Source organism: Lagenorhynchus albirostris, chromosome 3 (genome assembly GCF_949774975.1).
Source record: "Lagenorhynchus albirostris chromosome 3, mLagAlb1.1, whole genome shotgun sequence".
Classification (NCBI taxonomy): Eukaryota; Metazoa; Chordata; class Mammalia; order Artiodactyla; family Delphinidae; genus Lagenorhynchus; species Lagenorhynchus albirostris.
Window position 1 is genome coordinate 168,316,199 of NC_083097.1, and position 21,379 is coordinate 168,337,577.

The 21,379-nt window shown below is 56.4% G+C and overlaps 1 protein-coding gene across 6 annotated transcripts in view; it reads left to right on the plus strand.

Moving 5' to 3' along the window:
• Nucleotides 1-21,379, plus strand: part of ZFR2 (zinc finger RNA binding protein 2) — a 46,342-nt gene that overhangs the window by 18,080 nt on the left and 6,883 nt on the right. For 2 of the 6 annotated variants that reach the window (XM_060145594.1, XM_060145592.1), the window contains exons 2-13: nucleotides 3,379-3,610; nucleotides 4,569-4,695; nucleotides 5,164-5,367; nucleotides 5,496-5,770; nucleotides 8,690-8,872; nucleotides 10,687-10,897; nucleotides 12,050-12,210; nucleotides 12,999-13,118; nucleotides 14,448-14,587; nucleotides 14,741-14,876; nucleotides 15,359-15,549; nucleotides 18,349-18,520. In XM_060145594.1, coding sequence (XP_060001577.1) covers nucleotides 3,392-3,610; nucleotides 4,569-4,695; nucleotides 5,164-5,367; nucleotides 5,496-5,770; nucleotides 8,690-8,872; nucleotides 10,687-10,897; nucleotides 12,050-12,210; nucleotides 12,999-13,118; nucleotides 14,448-14,587; nucleotides 14,741-14,876; nucleotides 15,359-15,549; nucleotides 18,349-18,520 — 2,139 coding nt within the window. In that variant the 5' untranslated portion in view covers nucleotides 3,379-3,391. Of the gene's footprint in view, nucleotides 1-822; nucleotides 944-3,378; nucleotides 3,611-4,568; nucleotides 4,696-5,163; nucleotides 5,368-5,495; nucleotides 5,771-8,689; nucleotides 8,873-10,686; nucleotides 10,898-12,049; nucleotides 12,211-12,998; nucleotides 13,119-14,447; nucleotides 14,588-14,740; nucleotides 14,877-15,358; nucleotides 15,550-18,348; nucleotides 18,521-21,379 lie in introns of those variants that run through there. The other 4 variants (XM_060145595.1, XM_060145593.1, XM_060145596.1 and 1 more) reach the window with 4 other exon arrangements.

Here is a 21,379-nt window from a genome sequence, read left to right on the forward strand (position 1 = left end):
CCTTCTGAGTGGCTTCAACGGCATGGCTTTTTATCGTCCTCCCAAAGCCCATCCTGTCCGTTTTCCTTGCCGGTTTGGGTTGGTCCACACCTCTCCCATGTGACTCAGGAGAAGGTGGCCCCAGCTCCAGGTTAAATCCTTATGGATCTGAGGCAGCCATCCTCACCCCATTCTCCTCAGCTGTGCCCTGTTTGGAGCAGGTCGTGTGGGACCCAGGCTGGACAAGAAGCCATGAGGGGAAGCTGGCACAAGAAAGCATATACAGAACATACGTAGAACATGTGTAACAGTAGAAAATGGGGAATAGCATGTGGTGGTTTAAAAATACTACCATAAATTCTCATATTCAGTATTCATTAAGAGAATTCATATTCCATATTCCCATAAATAAATTCACTCCTCCCTTCAAAAGATGGTGCTTAATCCTCTCCCCTTGAGGGTGGGGTGTATTTAGTGGTTCACTTCTAAGGCAGAATGTGGCAGAAGTTATGCCATGTGATGTCTGAGGCTCATAACAAGGATAGCTTCCACCTGGTCCTTCCTCTCTCTCTCTCTCTGGCATCTCTCATTCTGGGGGAAGCTGGTCACCATGTTGTAAGAACACTCAAGCAGCATTGGGAAAGCACCAACCATGTTAAGGAGCCATCCTGGAAGCAGATCTCACTACCCCCACTACGCCAGTCGAGCCTTCAGATGATGCTGTCCTAGCCAACTACTACTACTTCTTTTTTTTTTTTTTTTTGGCCGTGCCGTGCAGCATGGGGAACCTTAGTTCCCTGACCAGGGACTGAATTCGTGCCCTGCATTGGGGGCGTGGAGTCTTAACCACTGGACTGCCAGGGAATTCCCCTAGTCGACTTCTTATTGGCAACGTCTTAAAGACTCTGAGTCAGAGCCCATCCACGCCACTCTCAAATTCTGACCGACAGAATCTGTGAAGATGGTAAATATTTATTATTGTTTGCAGCCACATCGTTGGGGGTAATTTTTTAAATTGAAGTATAATCACTTACAACATTCTGTTAATTTCAGGTATGTAACATAGTGATTTGATATTTTTATACATTACAAAATGATAACCATGATAAGTCCAGTTATCATCTGCTACCATGCAAATTTATTGCAATATTATTGACTATATTCCCCGTGCTGTATATTACATTCCTCAGACTTACTTACTTAAGGACTGGAAGTTTGTACTTCTTAATCTCCCTCACCTATTTAACTCATCCTCCCAACCCCCTCCCTTCTGGCTACCACCAGTTTATTCTCTGTATCTATGAGTCTGTTTCTGTTTTGTTATGTTTACTCATTTGTTTTATTTTTTAGATTCTTCACATAAGTGGGATCATGTGGTATTTGTCTTTCTCTGTCTGACCTATTTCACTCGGCATAATACCCTGTAGGTCTATCCATGTCACAAATGGCAAGATATCATTCTTTTTTTTTTTACGGCTGAGTAATATTCTATCGTGCACGAGTACACGTGCATGCACACATATGTGTGTGTGTGTGTACCTAAGTATCCGTCGTTAGACAAATGGATAAAGATATATATCTCCTTTATCCATCTTCTTTATCCATTCATCTATCAATGGACACTAAGGTTGATTCCATATCTTGGCTTTTGTAAATAATGCTGCAGTGAACATAGGGGTGCATAATCTTTTTGAATTAGTGTTTTTGTTTTCTTCAGAAAAATCCCCAGAAGTGGAATTGCTGGATCATATGCTAGTTCTATTTTTAATTTTTTGAGGAAGCTTCATATTGTTTTCCATAGTGGCTGTACCAATTGACATTTATTGGACCCCCTGCTGTGCGGCTCAGTTCCTAACAGCCCGCAGACCAGTACTGGGCTGTGGCCCGGGGGTTGGGGACCCCTGCCCTACAGGGTTTGCGGGAACTTCCTTCTTTTAAAAATTGAAGTAGAGTTGATATACAATATTGTATTAGTTTCAGGTGTACAGCAAAGTGATTCAGTATTTTCTTTAAAGATCTTTTCCGTTATAGGTTATTATAAGATACTAAATATGGTTCCCTGTGCTCTACAGTAGGCCCTTGTTTATCTGTTTTCCATATAGTAGTGTGTACCTGTTAATCCCATATTCCTAATTTATTCCACCCTCCCCTCCCCTTTGGTAACCGTAAGATTGTTTACTATGTCTGTGTGTCTGTTTCTGTTTTGTAAATAAGTTCATTTGTATTATTTTCAGATTTGACATATAAGTGATATATTTGTCTTTAACTCACTTCACTTAGTATGAGAATCTCTAGGTCCATCCATGTTGCTGCAAGTGGCAATATTTCATTCTATTTTATGGCTGAGTAATATTCCATTGTATATATGTACCACATCTTCTTTATCCATTCCTCTGTCGATGGGTGCTTAGGTTGCTTCCATGTCTTGGTTATTGTAAATAGTGCTGCAGTGAACATTGGGGTGCATACATCTTTCTGAATTAGAGTTTTCATCTTTTCTGGATATGTGTCCAGGATTGGGATTGCTGGATCGTACGGTTGCTCTATTTTATTTATTTATTTTAATTTTTGAAGTTTTTGGCCGTTCCATGCGGCTTGTGGGATCTCAGTTCCCCGACCAAGGGTTGAACCCTGGCCCTCGGCAGTGAAAGTGCTGAGTCCTAACCACTTGACCACCAGGGAATTCCCACCTATTTTTATTTTTTAAGGAACTTCCATACTGTTTTCCATAGTGGCTACACCAATGTACATTCCCAACAACAGCGTAGGAGGGTTGTAGGAACTTTCTTATATGATTCTTACTGGTACTGGGCTAAACTCTTTGCCGATACCCTTCCGCGACAGACGGGCTTTTACATTTGAGGACTGTCTACTGGGTGACTGATATTTAGCGGAGTGAGGAGCGCGGGGATCAGAAAGATCTGGGTCTGAATCCGGCACTTGTCACCTGTCCTCAGAGTTTCATCCTCCAGACAGTGGGGACAGACCAACAGATGGACATACAGGCAGCTGGCAGTGCCTTCTCTAAGGGCAGGAAGGTAGGGATGACGTGAGGCAGACAAAAGGCCTCAGCTCTGGGCTTCCTGCAGAACGAACCACAAGCAAGAGCTGGTTCTTATAGGTAAAGAGTTCTTAGTTTAGCGTTAATCGACCTTCCATGATTTTTCTCAACTGTGAAAATGAAGACCAGGCTGGCTTCGAGCACTCAGGGTTGCTGTGAGATTGTGTTAATTCATGAAAAGCGCTTCCAATGGCGCCTGAGCTCACAGAAGAAAGGTCTTGGACTGGAGGCATCCAAGTGGCTGATGTCTAGTGTCAGATGGCATTTTTGTGCTCAGTGCAGGTTCTCGAATGCCAGGGTCTAACGCTGCTGGGTTGTCTGTTTATCTGTGGTTCTAGCGCCCAGCCTCCGATGACTTTTCCCGTCCCAGCTGCTGGAACCAGCTTGGCCGTGCAGCCTGCTCCTGGACTGGGCCCTGCCTTGATCCCGTTTCCCGAGGCCGCCCAGCCACCCAGGCCCATCACTCCAGCGGGCTACGGCGGGTACCAACCCCACCCCGGCCAGGACCTCGGTTACGGCGGCCAGCCCCAGGAGCCTGTGCCGGCGGCCACCACGGCTCCCTCCTACCAGGTATCAGCCCGACTTTTCTCTGCCCAGCACCAGTCCTTCCTTGAAAACGCAATCCAGACGGGCCATCACCCTCCTGATGCTCCCATCCCTGCCCTTAGAGGGGATGGAACTTTCCCCTCTTTCCCAGGCCTTTCCGGTGCTGACGATGCCCCCTTCCTGACCCCAAGCTCTAGGACCGCAGATCTGGCAGCTGTGTTTCCACGTGGACTCGCCAAGGCGTCCCACGCTCCATGTGGCCCAACCCCCTGAGCCTCTGTCACCCACGGCTTGTTCCTGATTTGCTCGGCCAAGCTGGTACCCACTTGGCTCCGTCCCCTCCCTCCTTTACTCCCCTTTGCTTCCCCAGGACCTCTGGGACTTCTCCCAACCTCCCATCCTGAGTTCCTGTCCTGCTCCCAGGGCCTCCTCCTGGCCTCTTGGTTCCGTCCTCACCTCTATGCAGTTAGTCCCTGGTCCACGCAACAGCTCATATCTCCCTGTGAACCAGAATCCAGCCGTGCTCCCTGTTGCCCCAGCCCCTCCCGGCGCCCCCGGCCCCGCCTGCCCCCGCAACCCCTTCCCTGGTGCTTGCAGTCCTCTGCTCCAAACAGCTTCCGGGCCTCCTGCGAGCCCACCCGTTGACCCCCACCAGGGCCTCTGCTCCCTGCCAACCTGGCCAGGAGCCTTGTCCCCAGTCTCCACACGCTTGCCTCCTCCTCCGAGCCATCCCTGGCAGCCCTTGTCCCGTTGCATGTTCCTCAGAGCACTTTTTCTCTCAGACATTAGCATCAGTTTTGAGGGAGCAGGCCACATCCCTCTCCCTGGTCGCTGCGTCCCCAGGTCCCAAAACAGAGGCTGGTACAGAGCAGGAGCTCGGGAACCACATGGATGCAGGCCTTGCAGGGGGCAAGGAGGGGGCTTTGCCCCACCCTGAGCACCTTTCTCCTGCTCTGTGTTCCCCATGGAAACCCTCTTGCAGGACAGTTACAACTATGGACCATCGACAGCCGCTGGTGGCTACGAGAACAAACGGGACCCGCCACCTGCTGCTGGCCAGCCTCAGCTCCCAGCCATGGCCATGGCCACGGCCACGCTCTGCCCACCAGGTGGGTGGGTCTCTGCAGGGTCTGGGCGGGGGCAAACGGGCCTCGCTTACATGGGAGGGACCCCAGGAAAGTCAGGTTTCAAGCACGTCAGGTTCACAGGAGGTGCAGCGGTAGCGTGGGTCTCAGGGCTGTCCCCTCAGATACGCCCCGAAGTCTCCACTAGTCAGTGGGCCTGTGTGTGCGAGAGAGAGGGGCGGGGAGACCCAGACAGAGAGATGGGGGAGAGATGAAGGTGGGGCTGGAAGTGTTTTCCAAGGAGGTGGGTTCTGCTGAAGACTTGGAGTTTAGAGATTGGGAGAGCCCGGGGCTCCGGCCTCCAGCGCGGCTCAGACACCCGGGCTTCACAGCCAGTTGCGCCCAGGCCGTGCCAGCTCCTGGCAGCTGGACCATCGTGTTGGTCACACTTTCTCTGCTCCCTGGGCCCGGTGTCACAGGAGTGGCTCTGCAGAGGCTGTGCTTGCTCTCCAGGCCCCCAAGGAGCCTACGGTGGCATTGGGTACAACCAAGCTCAGCCCCTGCCGCAGGTGCCCACCGCCGAGGCGGGGCAGCTGGCCAGCACTTCGCCCTCCACCTCCACCTACCCCCCTGCGAGCAGCACCCTGCCCGCGGCCTCCTCCCTCTCCACGCTGCCTTCCTCATCCTCGTTCGGCCCGGCCTCCGCCCCGTACACTGGTAAGATGGTGGTTTCCCCCGCAGGCATGCAAGTGCAGGCTGTTCCTTTTATTTGCAGCCGAAATAAATGTGGTCCTTTCCTCAAAACCAACCCATCTCCCCCTCTCATTTTTCTCTCCGCTTCTTAGGACCAAGCTGCCCAGGCTATGGCACATCCCCGTACTCAGCAGTCAGTCCTTACTACCCCCCGCTGCTCCTCCCACAGATGCGGCCGCCCCCGCTCCCAAAGCCCGTGGACTCGTCCCTGTGGGGCGGCTCGGGAAGCAGTCCCAGTGCCCATTGCACCGACAGCTTCGCCAAGAAGCTACCAGTTGCCACCAAGCTGCCAAAACCCAGGGGTGGCCCCAAGCAGCTCCCGCTTCACTATTGTGACATCTGCAAGATCAGCTGTGCTGGTTCCCAGGTCAGCCGCCCCCGCCCCACGCTGGGCAGGCCCCAGACCTTCCTGCCCCCACGGGTGGGAGAGCCCTCCCTTGCCCCCTACGACCGGCCAGAGGTCAGGGTCGTTGCCTGCTCAAAAGAGATCTGTTATTAATTTGCAATGCCAAGTGCGCATCAGCATAACCTTAAAACTGCCTGGTGTTCTTGTGAAAGACATGAGAGAGGGCCCAGCGCTGGTTGTTGGCCGCAGAAGCGTGGCCTTGCACCCTGAGGCCATCTGCAGCAGGGAGGCCCTCAGCGCACCCTCCTCGACACGAGGGCCGGTAGGCGCGGCTGGTCACAGTGCACCTTTGCTGCAGGGCCGTGTAGGCAGAGCCGTGCAGACAGGGCCGTGTAGGCAGAGCCGTGCAGACAGGGCCGTGTAGGCAGGGCCGTGCAGACAGGGCCGTGTAGGCAGGGCCGTGCAGACAGGGCCGTGTAGGCAGGGCCGTGCAGACAGGGCCGTGTAGGCAGGGCCGTGCAGACAGGGCCGTGTAGGCAGGGCCGTGCAGACAGGGCCGTGTAGGCAGGGCCGTGCAGACAGGGCCGTGTAGGCAGGGCCGTGCAGACAGGGCCGTGTAGGCAGGGCCGTGCAGACAGGGCCGTGTAGGCAGGGCCGTGCAGACAGGGCCGTGTAGGCAGGGCCGCAGGTGGGTAAAAGCAGCATGTTCGTGCGCGTGTGCGGGCGAGTGGACTGCTGTCTAAGCAAAGGACCTCCCCAACCACGCTCGCAAGTGACCCACCTCGCTCCCTGCAAAGATCATCAGACGCTAGGGCTGGTCCTCACAAAACACCCCGTGTGGACTTTGTCTTGTTCTTAGTACTCTGAGAGAAAGCTGGCACCGTGGAGGCATGCAGAAACTCCAAATCGCAGGCTATAGAGGTGTGGGAGGAGCCCAGAACCCTCATTCAGCCCAGACTTCCCTGGCAGAGGGACGAGGGCCGGGCGGCCCGCACTCAGGGCTGCATCGTGAGGATTCTTGGTTCCTCTCACTAGTCCAATACAAGGTCTGCTCCTGTGATTCTAGACTCTTCGTGGCATCACGTTGAGCAAGGGTGTGATGCTCCCCATGGCCGTGGGGTGTGACGGAGCGTGGGCACGTGAGCATCACCCGAGTGGGTGTCGAGGCCTCTCTGAGCCTCGTCTCCCCGTGGGACCAGGTTTCCCCAAGCGTGTCACCACTCGGCATAGCATCTGGCACGCAGACATGTCAGCTCCAGTTGTTCCCAGCTTTTTGTAATGTTAACAGCGCTTGTTTGTTGGACTTTTCATTGAGGTAGTGGTGGTTTCACAGGTGGTTGTAAGAAACACCGCGGAGAGGCCCACGTGCCCTCACCCAGCACCCCGAGTGCTGACGTTTTGCCAAACTACAGTCACTATCACAGCTGGCATGTTGGCCTTGAACCCGTCCACTGAGTCAGAGGTCCCAGGTTTTACTGGTCTCACTTGCACCTGTGTATGCCTGTGTGCACGTGCGTGTGCATGCGTGTGGTCTGCTCCGTGCGAGCTCATCACCTGCCCAGGCTCGCACATCCGCCTCCACCACCGAGATGCCAGGTGCTTCTGCGGAGTCCCCGTGTTGCCCTTTCCTGCTCACCCCTCCCGCGCCCACCCAGCGCCACTTGAGACACGGTTAACGTGGAAGCAGCCACACACGGCCTCCATCTGCATCGGAAGGACTTGGTTGGTGTGGCCTCCTCGCAGCGGGGGCAGCACTTCTGCCTCTTTTCCGGGCACCTGTCTTTGAGTCCAGGACGGCACAGTTGGCGGTGCGGTCTCCGTCCCAGCCAAGCGAGGGGCCGCCAGGGCAGCTGTGGGCTTCAGGAGCCGCGGGGCGCCCGGCAGGCCTCCTTCTAATGCTCCTCTGGGTTTTTTCTCATTCCACATCCGGTCCGTGTCTGTGATGGAGAGTCAGGCATCGGGATGGCATAAACTGCGAACATTTGTTCTTTCTACGGGCTCAGACTCTGCGAAGTGTGTTCTGAAGTAGTTTACTGTTGGCGCCTTGGTGTATATCCTTCCAGGCTTGTCTCTGGCCCACAGGCTTTTACGTCATGTCCGTGCGTGCGTGCGTGTGTGTGTGTGTGTTCTGTGGCTTAGGTAAAAACACAGATTCCTGGGACTTCCCTGGCGGTCCAGTGGTTAAGACTCTGCGCTTCCACTGCAGGGGGCATGGGTTCAATCCCTGGTCAGGGAACTAAGATCCCACATGCCACGAGGCACAGCCAAAAAAAAAAACCCCACAGATTTCTACATTCCGAGAGCACCCTTCCCACTCCTGTCCCTGCCCCCAGAGCCAGCCACCGTCACCAGTGCCTTTGGTATTTTCCAGAGGCATTTCTATTGCGCGGAATGTTGACTTTTGGCATGGTTAGAGGGCATTGGGTTAGCAGCCCCACTTTGCCTCATCTTAAGGCTTCCCAGAGACAAGTCAGGGCTGCCCCGTGAGAGCTCAGTCGTGTGCCAGACGCTGTCAGACATCTCGGGCACGCGGTGCGGGAAGCGTGGGTCTGTGCCTCGTGGCCACCTCCCCCAGGTGGACCCCGCGGTTTGGGAGCAGTGCTCTAACAGTGAAGTGTGTCCCCCATCGTTCCGGTAGCACGCATCCTTGCTTGGCTTCTGAGGTCAGATTCTAAAAAGCAGCCCCTGAAACTAAATGTGTGCTCCTTTGAGGATGCTTGCTGAAGAAACTCATTGATTTTTAGAAAAAACAAAAGAGAAGGCAACCTTATGTCTTTCAGTCCAAGCTTCTGAGTCTTCTCTCTGTTGACTGGGCTTTAAAAGGAGGCCGTGAACAGAGGGGTGGGGACATCAGGCCTCCCGTGAACTGCGGCGACGGGGAAGGCGCGGTGCCAGGTGGGCACACACCCCCCTCAGGCCGCCCTCGCTCTCTGCCGGCAGACCTACCGCGAGCACCTGGAAGGGCAGAAGCACAAAAAGAAAGAGGCGGCTCAGAATATGGGCATCCAGCCCAGCAGCAGCCCACGAGGGGTGCAGGCGCAGCTGCACTGCGACCTGTGTGCCGTGTCCTGCACCGGGGCGGAGGCCTATGCTGCCCACATCCGGGGGTCCAAGCACCAGAAGGTAGGAGCCCCTCACAGGCCCCGGCCCACTCGGGACCCAGAGGGGCATCCCATGACATGGGGGGTGGGCAGCCACCCACGAGAAGCGGCTTTCCCTGCAGGCCCACGCGTCCTCCTTCCTCCAAAGCCAAACGCCTTCTCCCAGTTATAAAAGTCACATCTGCCCCTGGACAGAAGCATGGAGCAGGGCAGCTCGTACCCAGACCCCAGAAGAAACTGTTCTTGGTCTTGGGTGTGTCTGCACGTATATATGAACCAGAGTTTGTATGTTGATGAGATCAAATTGTATATTCCATTTGGGGTCCTTATTTATTAAAAATCAAATTAAAGTAGTAAGGTTTAATATTTTAATATCAAAGTTTTCATTGATACTAAATTATTTAATATCAGCATTTGTCATATTTATTACTATTTTAATATCAACGATTTCCTGTGGGCTTAAAAATGCCTGTAGTATGTCATATTATGAGGAAATGAATGGGCTCCTCCACCCGAGAGAAGGTAGGGCCCCTCTCCCTATGCCCTCTTTCTATGGTCCAGAGGTGCTTTTTGGAAATCAGCAAACCTTCCCGAAATGGCATCATGAACCTGCAAGGTGATGCTCAACTTTCAGGTATGCACTGAGGACAGGAGGAGGGGGAATTCCTGGCTGGACGCCTGCTTTGAGCTGCACCACGAGGTTTAGAGTGAGAGGGTTAGGAAGGCCCCTGTCCCGTGGCTGCCTCTCTCTGCCCCGTCCACAGAACCCCCTCCAGCTGCCCCAGCTCACCGGCCATGCTCCCTCCTGCCCCCGGGCCTTTGCTCACACCCTGCCTTCGGCAGCCCCCTTCCAGCCCCCGCTGCAAGCTGGGCCTCCCCGAGCGCCTGCCTGAGGATCTGTCTTCTCCCCCTGCTCATCAAGGGCCTCGTTTCCCAGCCCAGCTGGGACAGGCTCTCGAATGCCTGCGTGAACCCACAAAACCCACCAAGGAAGGAGCAGTGAGGCGTGGAAAAGGGGACGTGCTGGCCTGGTGGTAGCAGGGGTGCAGGCGGGAGAGCTGGGCCCAGGCGGGGTGGGCTGCGGGTGTCACAGCTCGCAGGCTGGGACTCGTTCTGGGGTCAGGAGGCCCTGCAGCCAGCCCCGGGGTGGGGGGCAGGTTTGAGCCGTGAGTGTCAGAGAGTTAGAGCCAGAGAAGGTGTCTGAGACGGTCGTCAGTGCAGACTCTGGGGGTGGTGGAACAGTCCTTTCCAATGGGAACTTTTGCAATTAAATGCCTTTGTTGGCGGCGGGGCATGCCGAGGACAGGGCAGGTGACTGTATCCTAGGTGGATCTGTGTCCCTGGACGTGTATGTGAGTTCCTGCAGAATGTGGAGGTGTGTCTATGGACGTGTACACCCACGTATACCTAGCATGGATCTGTGTCGTGGACACGTACATGTGTCCATCTTAGCAGGCGCTCTACGCACACTGTGTCTCTACCTGGGGCTGGCACTGGGCTGGTGCTTGGCATGCAGAAAACAGCCGTGCTTCTCAGCGCAGGCGGTGGAGTTTGGAGGAAGGGGGTCTGTGTAAGCCAGCAGGGGTGTCAAAGTCATAGGTCCCCCATATGCAGGAGTAGTGGGGGCCTAGAAGCAGGAGACAGCTCAGGAAGGCCCTTCCCAAGGCATTTAAGTGGGAGCAGGGGGAAGGGGCAGGGTCCCCGGGGACAGGGTGGACCACCGCCCTCACTTCCACAGTCTGCCAGCTCCCCCATGCCCAGTGAGGTGCTCTTCCTACCCCTGAGGAAGGTTGGCCAGGCCTGAGCAGCCCTTACAGGGGGCTGGGTCTGTTCCAGGTCTTCAAGCTGCACACCAAATTGGGGAAGCCCATTCCCAGCATGGACCCGGCGCCAGCGAATTCGGCCCAGGCCACCAGCACCAGCCAGCCGGCCTCCACCCCCCTCACCGTAGAGAGCCCCCCTGCGGCCCCTGCCAGCCCCAGCATGTGTGCCCCAAGCAGGCCAGCGCCAGCCAGGAGACCGGCCGCCTCGAAGGCCTCGCACGTGGGTACGTGTCTCTGCGCTTCACAGCCCCTGCCCTGCCTCAACAAGCTCGAGCCTCAGAGACGGGATGGTCCGGTCAACGGTGTGTGTGCGTCCATCACTTCTGGGGAGGCAGGACCTATGAAGGGGGTGGTTCTCTCCCAGATCCCCGCCGGCGGGGTGCCTTCTGCCGCCTTTGGCCCACCCTGGGGAAGCGTGGGCAGAACCAGTGCAGCTTCCATTTCTTCCCGTGGAGCTTGGGACTGAGCCGCGTGCTGGCCACACTCGCGAAGCCGGCCCTAGGCCTGGAGAATCCCCTGGGCTGCCGCCTTCCACATGCTGGAAGCAGCCCCCTTTACACCGGGCACTCTGATAAGTGAGGTGGGCCCCGGGAAATCCAGGCAGGTTCCTCGCAGCCCCACCTCCAACTCTGCCTTCCCTCGAGCGTGTGTCACCCGCACCTGCTATGACCCCTGGGCAGTCACGGCTGCCGAGGGACATGCATTTCAAGGGTAAATAGGCTTACATGTCAGGCACTCACTCCACGTGCCTGATTCACCCTCCACGGCTCTAGGTTTGTCATTAGTCCCACTTTACAGATGGAAGAACCAAGGGGAGGGGAGGAAAAGCACTTGGCTCTGGACCACCCAGTGAGCGGTGGAGGTGGGATTCCAACCCAGTCTCTGCTCTCCACCACCACGCTTTGTGTGGGAGGCGGGGCCTATTTTATTTTGAGCCTCAGCAGGCCTGAGATTTGAACCATCACGTGATGTTGAAGTTCAAAATGTAAAGCGGTTTTGGTGACAAAGAAATGTCTCCCTTCTGAGGCTCAGTAAACCCTCGTCTGCTTGATGTTCCACTGTTGGTTCACTAAGGGCTGCAGACTTGTGCAGCAGTGGCGGTTGTCCTCAGAGAGGGGCCTACGACCTGCGCCTCCCTGTGGACCCATCCACCTTGGCACCAAACGCTGTGAGGGCCTCGCTCTCCCAGTCGTGACCCAGGCTGGTGGGAAGGGGTCTCGTGGGACTCTGGATCCCATTGGCTGACGTCACGGAAGGGGGAGGGGGGCAGTGGGAGACCCGGTGGCATCGAGTTGTACCCTTCATGCTGGCGGACCAGAAGCCGACCCTGGTTGCTGGCTGGAGCAGATTATAAGTCACGCGGTTCTTCCTTCCAGGGCCTCCTGCGCTGCCGGTGGCAGACAGCAGATCCCCCCAGGGGAAACCGGCACACCCCAGATCAGAGCAGCCCGGAGAACCGCCCGCCCAAGGAGGCTCTGTGGAAGCTTCTGGAACGTGCTGTGATGCACAGCCGGTGGGCCCAGGCTACGTGGAGGAGGTAAGTGCTGGGCGTCTGGCCATCGGCTCACCCTGCTCCACCCTGGGCTCCGGTGGAGAAGGACCTTGCGGAGCCGGGCCTCGAGGCCTCGTCCCAGTTCTCCCCCTGAGACTTGCACACCCGCCCCGGGAAGACCTCAGTGAGCCAGCATCCCTTGGATCTCACTGGAAGGCCCGGGTGCTGGGCTTCAGATCTTAGAAGGAAGGCCCGAGACAGGCAGAGGTGTTTCCTGCCACCGGGCAGCCCCTCTTCCTGCGGCAAGGAAGGTGGCAGGAGGGATCTGTGTCCTGGAAACCCACGGGCACGTGATCCTCGGGCACAGGAGCCAGTGTGCGCCCCACACAGCACCACCTGCACGCCCGGGGCTTTGTGGAGCTCAGGTTCTGAGCCCCTCCCTACGAGCCCACAGTCCCAGCCTCCCAGGTGCCTCCTGGGCCGTGCATGTGGGCATTTCTTCCGTGCTCGTGTTCGTGCTTTTGTTCACCCAACTCAGCACCTTCTGTTTTGTCCCCTGCAAAATAGCCACACCAGGCAGGCTTCCTGCCAGTCTGGTGGCAGCCCCGGGATGGGGGGACAGGGGAAGGGAGGACAGGACGGTGGTGGCAGAGGGGAGCCGGGCCTGGGAGGGCGCGCTGGTGAAGAGCCACTCCTTTGAAAGCGTAAACCGCTGGGCAGGCAGGAAACCAGCACCCGGCCTGGATGGCCCTGGGGGAAGGAGGTGCCCTGCTGGAGCCCAGACCCAACGCGTGGGGGCCGTGGGCAGCGCTCAGCCGTGCCTTGTGTCTCAGGTGTGCAACGAGGAGGGCAGAGTGATCCGATTCCACTGCAAGCTGTGCGAGTGCAGCTTCAATGACCCCAATGCCCGGGACATGCACGTGAGGGGGCGGCGGCACCGGCTGCAGTATAAGGTGTGCCTGCAGGGGGCGTCTGGTGGGCCTGGCTGGGGGTGAGCGTCTGTGCTCTTGACATCTTGGCTCACGTCTCAAAACACACATTTTGCCGGCATGAGTCGGAGCCCCTGGGCCCTTCATCACCCCGGGCTCAGCCAGAGGGACCCTTGGCTGCTTTCACGATGCCTTCTTGTCACAGGTTTGCCGGGGCACGCATGCACACGTGTGTTTAGACACACTTGACTATCGGGCCCCGTGTACACTTGTGCACAGCACACACTGTGACTCTCCTTGTGACAAACAATGGCTTCTGGATATTTCCTCTCTTTTCAGCAGCCTTGTTGAGATATCATTCACACACCACACAGCTCGCCCATGTAAAGTGGCTTTTACTACATTCACAGAGTGTGCAACCAGCAGCTCCATCTAGTTCCAGAACAGTCCGTCAGGAGCCCCGTTCCCATTGGCAGCCACCCCCAGCCCCTACCCCAGGCCCTGACAACCAGGATCCCACTCTCTGTGTCTATGGATCTGCCTGTTCTGGACGTTTCCCATCAGTGGAATCACACACTGGGTGTCCTGTGTCTGGCTTCTCTCACTGAGCATCATGTTCTCAGGGTCCGTCCACGGTGTAGCGAGTGTCAGTGCTTCACCCCTTTTCCTGGCTGAGAGATGCTCCCGTGTGTGGAGGGACACGTTGTGTGTGTTTCACCCGCTGAAGCACACTTGTGTTGTTTCCACCAGTGACCAATCCTTAGACAACACTACACTCTTTGAGTGATAGATTTAAGTACTAAGGACAAAGCCCAGTGAGCGAATTGGCAATGCTATTTAGAATATATAGATCTGGATCCCACACAAACGGAGTTTCCCTGGGTTACTCTGATCGGGATGAGCATTTCCGTTCAGTCGTCCGTCGGCATGCGTGACCACTGACCGCGGGTGCTCCTCTCTGTTGCGGTGCCTTCTCCCTCGGCTCCTCTGTCAGATGCGTGGACGGTTGGCTTGCGCAGCGGCAGACATCACGTCTGCCGCTTTGCAAGTCGGTCGTAGTTTTGTTCCCCGCGGTGGTTCCCTTTCCTGCCATGGCCTTTGGGGACGAGGAGTGTTGACACTTTGGGGATTGAAACTCACTGTTGTCTAAACCTGGCAGGAGGGACTTCCCTGGCGGTCCAGCGGGTAAGACTGCGCTTCCACTGCAGGGGGTGCGGGTTTGATCCCTGGTTGGGGAACTAAGATCCCGCGTGCCATGGGGCATGGCCAAACAATAAAAAAATAAAAAATAAACCTGGCAGGAGGTGGCACCCCCAGCATTCTCATCTGAACGAAGGTCCCCCATTTTCCCAGAAAAAAGTGAACCCCGATTTTCCGATTGCGGACAAGCCCAGCACGAGAGTTCGGAAGCTGCTGGAGGAGAGGCTGAGGAAGCAGCGGCAGCTGAGCAAGCAGCGTCTGGGGGAGCTGCGGCGCCAGCATGACGAGATGAGGTGCGGGGCCTCAGGGCCCTCCCCCGCCAGCCGCGCTCAGCCCGGGCCAGACCAGGCGGCACACGGAGCCGCTTCTGGGGCTCCCCACGCTCTCCCGCGTGACCGGCCCAGGGTCCCGCCGCTGCTCACGGCTCCTTGTCCCTGCCACCCCAGCAGGCGCTACGGCTTGTGCAAGAGGTGGCTGGAAGAGGAGCCACAGGCGCAGGAGGCGCGCTCGGGACGCTCACTGCCCGACCAGCATGCACCTCCCCTCAGGAGCAGGCCCGGGTTGTCCACAGCCAAGCCTCTGGTGGGTGGTGGTCTCATCTTGATATCCAAATGCCTCAGGGGCTGGGGACTGGAGGGGGCTGAGGGCCTTACCTCCAGCCACAGCGATCCCTTAAAGCTTCCTGAGGCCCCAGTGGTCACATCCCTCTGGAGCCTTTGGGTGTCTGTCCATCTGAGGGGGCGGGCCGGGTCGGATGGGAACTGTGGATTGCACCCCGCTGACGGAGGGGGTCACCAGCTGCCTCGGCGCCTCTGGCTCGGAAATTCGACAATGTTGTCCAGGGAGCCCACTGGACCCCCCAGTCGGCCCAAGTTCCCCACAGCCATCGGGGCCCTGGGGTCCTCACTGGTCCACCTCCCCTGTGGACTCTCTCATTCCTCTGCCTGGCTCTCCGGCCACCGCTTGCCTGTCAAAGCCAGCCTGACTCTGGGCCCCCCGCATCCCCCTGGCCACCGGGGCCTCTCAACCCGCCCATGACGTGACACGTGTGCCTTTCCCCGAAGCCCATGAGGCGGCCGGAGTCCAGCGATGACCGGCACGTCATGTGCAAGCACACCGCCATCTACCCCACAGAGGAGGAGCTCCTGGCCATCCAGAAGGCCGTCTCCCACTCAGAGCGCGCCCTCAAGCTGGTGTCCGACACAATGGCCGAGGAGGATTCCGCACGCCCAGAGCCAGAGGGCGGGGAGTGCAGGTAATGGGCATCACCCTCCTGTTCGGGGGGGCCCGGGGTGACAGAGGCGGCTCCACTGCCAGGTGGCTTCGAGCCCTTGGACACCCAGGGCTTTCCAGAAAACTCCCCAAGAGAGGCTCAGAGCCGGAGCCCCGAGACTCATAGGGAATTGTAGTCCCAACTGGAGAGAGCCGTTGTTCTAACACCAGAAGTTACTTTTCCTGTCGAAGGCGTGCATAGAAATGTAGTTCGCAGGGGATTAGCCCCTCTGTTTCCTCACCCATAATGCGGACATAAGTGTGATTCTCCTGGAGCAGGAGGTGCCGCCGAGCATCCGCATGAATCATCTTTCCAGCTGCCGGAGTGTTGCAAGGTGGAAAGTCCCGATGCCTTGTATCCATTTACTTTTCTGGCCGCGCCACACAGCTTGTGGGATCTTAGTTCCCCGACCAGGGATTGAACCCGGGTCCTCAGCAGTGAGAGCGCGGAGTCCTAACCACTGGACCGCCAGGGAATGCCATCATTTACTTTTTTAAGGTTTTTTGTGGGGTTTTTTGGTGGTAAAATACTCATAACACAAAATTTGCCATTGTGACCATTTTTACGTGTACACTACGGCAGCACTAAGTACATTCACAAGGTTGTGCAACCATCACCGCTGTCCATTTCCAGAACTTTTTCATGATCCAAAACAGAAATCCGTCCCGTGAAATTCCCCAGGCCACCCGCTGCCCCTGCCCCTGGCACCCACCTTTCCACTCCCTGTCTCCACGGCTTGGCCTGTTCTGGGTGTTTCACGCCAGTGGAATCATGCAGCGTATGTCCTTTTGTGTCTGGCTGATTCGAACCAGTAGCTTCTTCCTGCCACAGTGTTTGCTCCCCGACAAGAACATGCGAGCCACTCATGGGTCACCAGGTGTCATAATGAAATGCACTCACCCCTCAGCGTGAACGCAGCTGCCTCCCCGGGACGGGGCCTTCCTCACCGCCTGGAAGGGGAAGCAGGCACGGCCCCTCGGGCAGAAAGGGGGGCCCTCCCTTAACCTCCACCCCGATGTATTCTGAAGGAAAAGGCCCCTCACTTAGTGCTTTGCAGTTTTGCTCCCGTTTTCTCCCTGTACTCGTGTTTTGGGTTTGTTGTTGTTTGTTTGTTTGAAAATATTTTATTTATTTATTTATTTATTTATGGCTGCTTTGGGTCTTAGTTGCAGCATGCGGGGTCTTGGTTGCAGTATGTGGGATCTTTCGTTGCGGCGTGTGGGCTCTTCGTTGCCGTGCGCAGGCTTCTCTGTAGTCGTGGTGTGCAGGCTCATTAGTTGCGGCGCGAGGACTCTCTAGTTGTGGTGCGTGGGTTCCGTAGCCCTGTGGCATGTGGGATCTTAGTTCCCTGACCAGAGATTGAACTGGTGCTCCCTGCAGTGGAAGCGCAAAGTCTTAACCACTGGACCGCCAGGGAAGTCGTGGATGTTCCATTATTTACTTAACTATCGCAAAGAGTGTGTTAGTATTTGGGTTTTTTTTTTCCTATTTTATTATGGAAATTCTCTAACACACACAAAAGGTGACGAGGCCCAAGTGACCATCCCTAAACCAGGAAAGACTCACTTGCTCTCTACCCACCCCACTCCTGGACAGACCGCTGCGGTTAAAGACGATACCAGGCATCAGCCTGAGGGTGGAGTACGTGTCTCTAAACAAGACTCTTTTTCATTTAACAAAACCAGAACACCATTATCATACTTGAAAAAAATGAACAATAGTTCTTCAATCCCATCAAATATCCAGTCAGTGCTGAAATTTCCAGTTTTTTGTTTAGGGTTTTTTTTTTGTTTTGCAGTTGGTGTTGAATCAGGGTCCAAATTGATTGACAACCTGTCAGTCTCTTTATCTGCAGGTTCCCCGCCTCTCTGCTTTGTCTTCCCCTGAAGGATCTGGTCCTGGTCCCGTAGAGTCCCAGGTGTGGCCAGGTCCCCTCGGACCATCCCAGGCTCTAGCACTTGCAGTCCCAAGACAGACCACAGAGAAATACACAAATGCATTACAGAATTAGGTTATCTCGTATCCTGAGAAGTGTCACGAAGAAAACAGCAAAGTGGGGATCAGGGAGTGGCAGGATCAGGTGGCAGCTTCGAGAGCCAAGGGACGGACATTTGTGTTGTGACAGCCGTGGGGAGGGCCACCACGTGAGGGCACCCCAGGCAGTGGTCCAGGTGGGATGAGCCTCCTGGGGAGGGAGTGGAAGGAGAGGGCGGTGACGAGGCGGCCCAGGGGTCAGGCTGGGGACCTCGGACCCCAGGAGGAAGCTCGGTGTCCTCAGCCTGCAGAGGGGCAGCACTGGGAGGGTGGCTGCTGGGCGGACGCGGTGGTGGCAGTCACCTGCAGAAAGTGAACAGGCCGGTGCAGTGCAGGTGGGGACACGACTCGGGGAGAGGCAGGGAGCGTCTGGCCGGCGGCCTTGGGGGAGTCCAGCTGGGGGCGAAGCGGCCACAGAGGCGGCTCAGCAGCACGAAGCCAAAAGGACCGACGAGGGGGCCTTGCTGGCTGAGGACCAGGGCGCCGCTGGGGGTGGCCACGGGTGGCCTCTTCCAGAATGCAGTTTATTAGGAAACGGTGACGGCCACCAGCCCTGCTGAGCAACACAACTTCCTAGCTGCGGTTCCAAGCACTTCTCCCAGATCTGTCTCCTCGTGGCTCTTTGATCAGATGCCCCTGGGGAGGGCCGTGCTCCCGTTTTACAGATGAGGAAGCGGCCCCGCGTGCAGGAGCAAGGACCCTTCCTCCCCACCCTCTGCCCATGCGTTTGCGGGTTTGTCTCGGCAGCCGCCCAGGCCCCTCTGCTCGGATCCTGAAAGGCGTGATGCGGGTCGGCCTGCTGGCGAAGGGCCTCCTCCTGCGGGGAGACAGGGCCGTACAGCTGATCCTGCTCTGCTCCCAGAAGCCCAGCCGCGCGCTGCTGCGCAGAGTCACGGAGCAGCTGCCCCTCCAGCTCCCGGTGAGGCGCCCGGCCGTGCATCGCGTGGCTTCTACGTGGCTTGGACACAAACCGGTTTGTTTTTAGAAACTGGCGCAAGGAGAGAGTGGTGGAACTTGAGGGTTCCTTTACAGAGGGGTTGAGGGTAGAGCCTGGAAACGCTCTAAACGTCTGGTCACTGAGGATGGTTACTTCCGTCACATCCACAGCAGAGCCCAGCCAGCGGGACGGAGCACAAACAGGACGAAATCCACAGGACAGGCACTCAGGCTCATGAGACTAGAGAGGCACAGGGCTGGGGGGTCGGCAGGACTTTCTCCTCTAGAGCAGTTCCTGTTGTTGTCATAGAGCCTTTTTTTTTTTTTTAAATAAATCTATTTATTTATTTTTGGCTGAGTTGGGCCTTCGTTGCTGCGCGCGGCTTTCTCCAGTTGCGGAGAGCGGGGGCTACCCTTTGTTGTGGTGTGTGGGTTTCTCATTGCGGTGGCTTCTCTTATCGCGGAGCACAGGCTCTAGGCGCGCGGGCTTCAGTAGTTGTGGCTCGCGGGCTCAATAGTTGTGGCTCACGGGCTCTAGAGCGCAGGCTCAGTAGTTGTGGCACACAGGCTTAGTTGCTCCGCGGCATGTGGGATCTTCCCGGACCGGGGCTTGAACCCGTGTCCCCTGAACTGGCAGGCAGATTCTTAACCACTGCGCCACCAGGGAAGTCCCTGTCATAAAGCTTTTCTCAAGCGAGATGGTAACCGGGAGAAGAGTGAAGTCATGTCATGATTTAAATTGATCATCTTCCATTAAAATACTCAATTCCCAGGGCGGTTTCTTCTTCCTGATGTGTCTGCTGCCCTTCCCGAGAGAATTCAGCATCGTTCCTCCGACTCATGTAGTGAGCACTGGGGGCTCGCCTCTGGGACTCCCAGTCTGGTCAGGAAATGCAATAAACAAACATAGAGCAAGCTAACTTCCAGTTTATCTTCTGTAGAGAAATTAAAACCTGATGTCAAGTAGCGAGCACCTGGGGAGAGTGGGGGCCACTTCAGACAGGACCATGGGAGGTGTGTGTCCTGACAGAAGATGGAGCAGGTGAGGTGAGAGCTGAGAGATGAGGAGAGGCCTTGAAAGATGTGGGGGTGGGCAGTGTTCCACATAGAAGGACCTGTACCTGCAGAGGCCAAGAGGCAGGAGGCCCAGGGAGATGCGTGCCCGAATGGACAAAGGCCTCGATCAAGCTGGGCCTGAAGGCCATGTGGGGAGGTAAGATTGCCTCCTCGGGGAAATGGGGAGACTAGAGGGTTTTAAGCAGGGGAGTGACATGCTCCGACTTCACCAATTTAATCACTCGTTTCCTGAACACCCACGACATGAAAGTTTTCTGCTCAATACCGTAGGGGTTGCAAAGATGGCTCAGATGCAAGCCCTGTTGTCCGGAACCTTGCAGCCCAGTGGCTAAGACAAAGCCCTAAGCCCCATGAAGATGGATGAGGCCATGGGGAAGATGGCTAAGGCCACGGGAGAGCTGGCAGTGCCCCCCCACTCCCAGCTGTGTAGACAGACCCTCCTAGCCATTACCTGGCTGAGTGTCTCGGGGGACCCCAAAGCAAGATGAGGGACACAGTAAAGCTTTTCTATGCAGGCACCGGGTCACTGCACCAAACCCACCTTCGTTGTGCAGTCTCCCCGGGAGGCTGGTAATCGGGGATGGCAGTCGGAGTTCTGATGACTGTGCGCAAGGGGTCCCTTCTTCCTGAGCCCCTGAGAGTGACAAGCCGGAGAGGGTGTAAATGGAGGGGAGAGAGGTCCGCCGAGAGGGCGGGGCTTGTCTGGAGGCTCTGCTTGCAGCGGGGCTGACCCTCAGGGTATCCCCCAGTGATGCAGCCAGCGCAGGCTGGGTCCTAAGGATGCGTGTGCTGGGGCAGGACTGAACCCTGGGCAACCATGGGGTGAGTACCGGAGCCGAGGGGCCTCAGATCTTGCCTGGAGGCAGCCCCCGTCCAGTGTCCTGAGAAACCATCGTTCTGCCCTCATTACCCAAACAGTAGCCTGCTGGACCAACTGAAGGATTTGGCATTTTTCACTCAATAGCATCTCTTGGGTCACATTCCATGTTCTTACTTAGGGAGCTTCATTCTTTTTTGTGGCCAAAGAGTATTCTGTTGCCACTTGTCCATAGCTAGCTGGGTCCTTCCATGTAGTTGGACATTTAGGTTGTGTCCAGTGTTCTGTGTTACCAGTGAGGCTGCAGCAGATGAAGAACCTTGTACACACACTGCTCCACACACGTGGGAGCACGTCCCGGGGCAGAGTCGCGGGGTCTGAGGCATGAGCCTGGAGGCTTCTGCTGAGTGTGGCCAGGTCAGCCTCCACCAGCAGTTTAGAGACGCATGGATTTGCCAGCCCAGCGCCTCCTCAGACTCTTGAGTTTTGTCCTTCCTACAGCTGACCATGGTACCCCATTCTAGTTTTAACGTGATTCTCCCTTGCCATGGGAGGGTTTTTTTTTGTCATTATGTAGAAAGGGTCACTTTGGTTTCTCTCTCTGCAAACTATCTATCACTTGCCAGTTTTTTTTTTTTAAGATTTATTATTTATTTTTTGTGGCTGTGTCGGGTCTTAGTTGCGGCACACGGGATCTTCACTGAGGCATGCGGGATCTTTGTTGCGGCACGCGGGCTTCTCTCTAGTTGTGGCATGTGGGTTTTCTCTTCACTAGTTGTGGCAGGCAGGCTCCAGGGCACGTGGGCTCTCCAGTTGAGGGGCGCAAGCTCAGTAGTTGTGGCACGCGGCATGTGAGATCTTAGCTCCCCGACCAGAGATTGAACCCGAGTCCCCTGCACTGGAAGGCAGATTCTTTACAACTGGACCACCAGGGAAGTCCCCACTTGC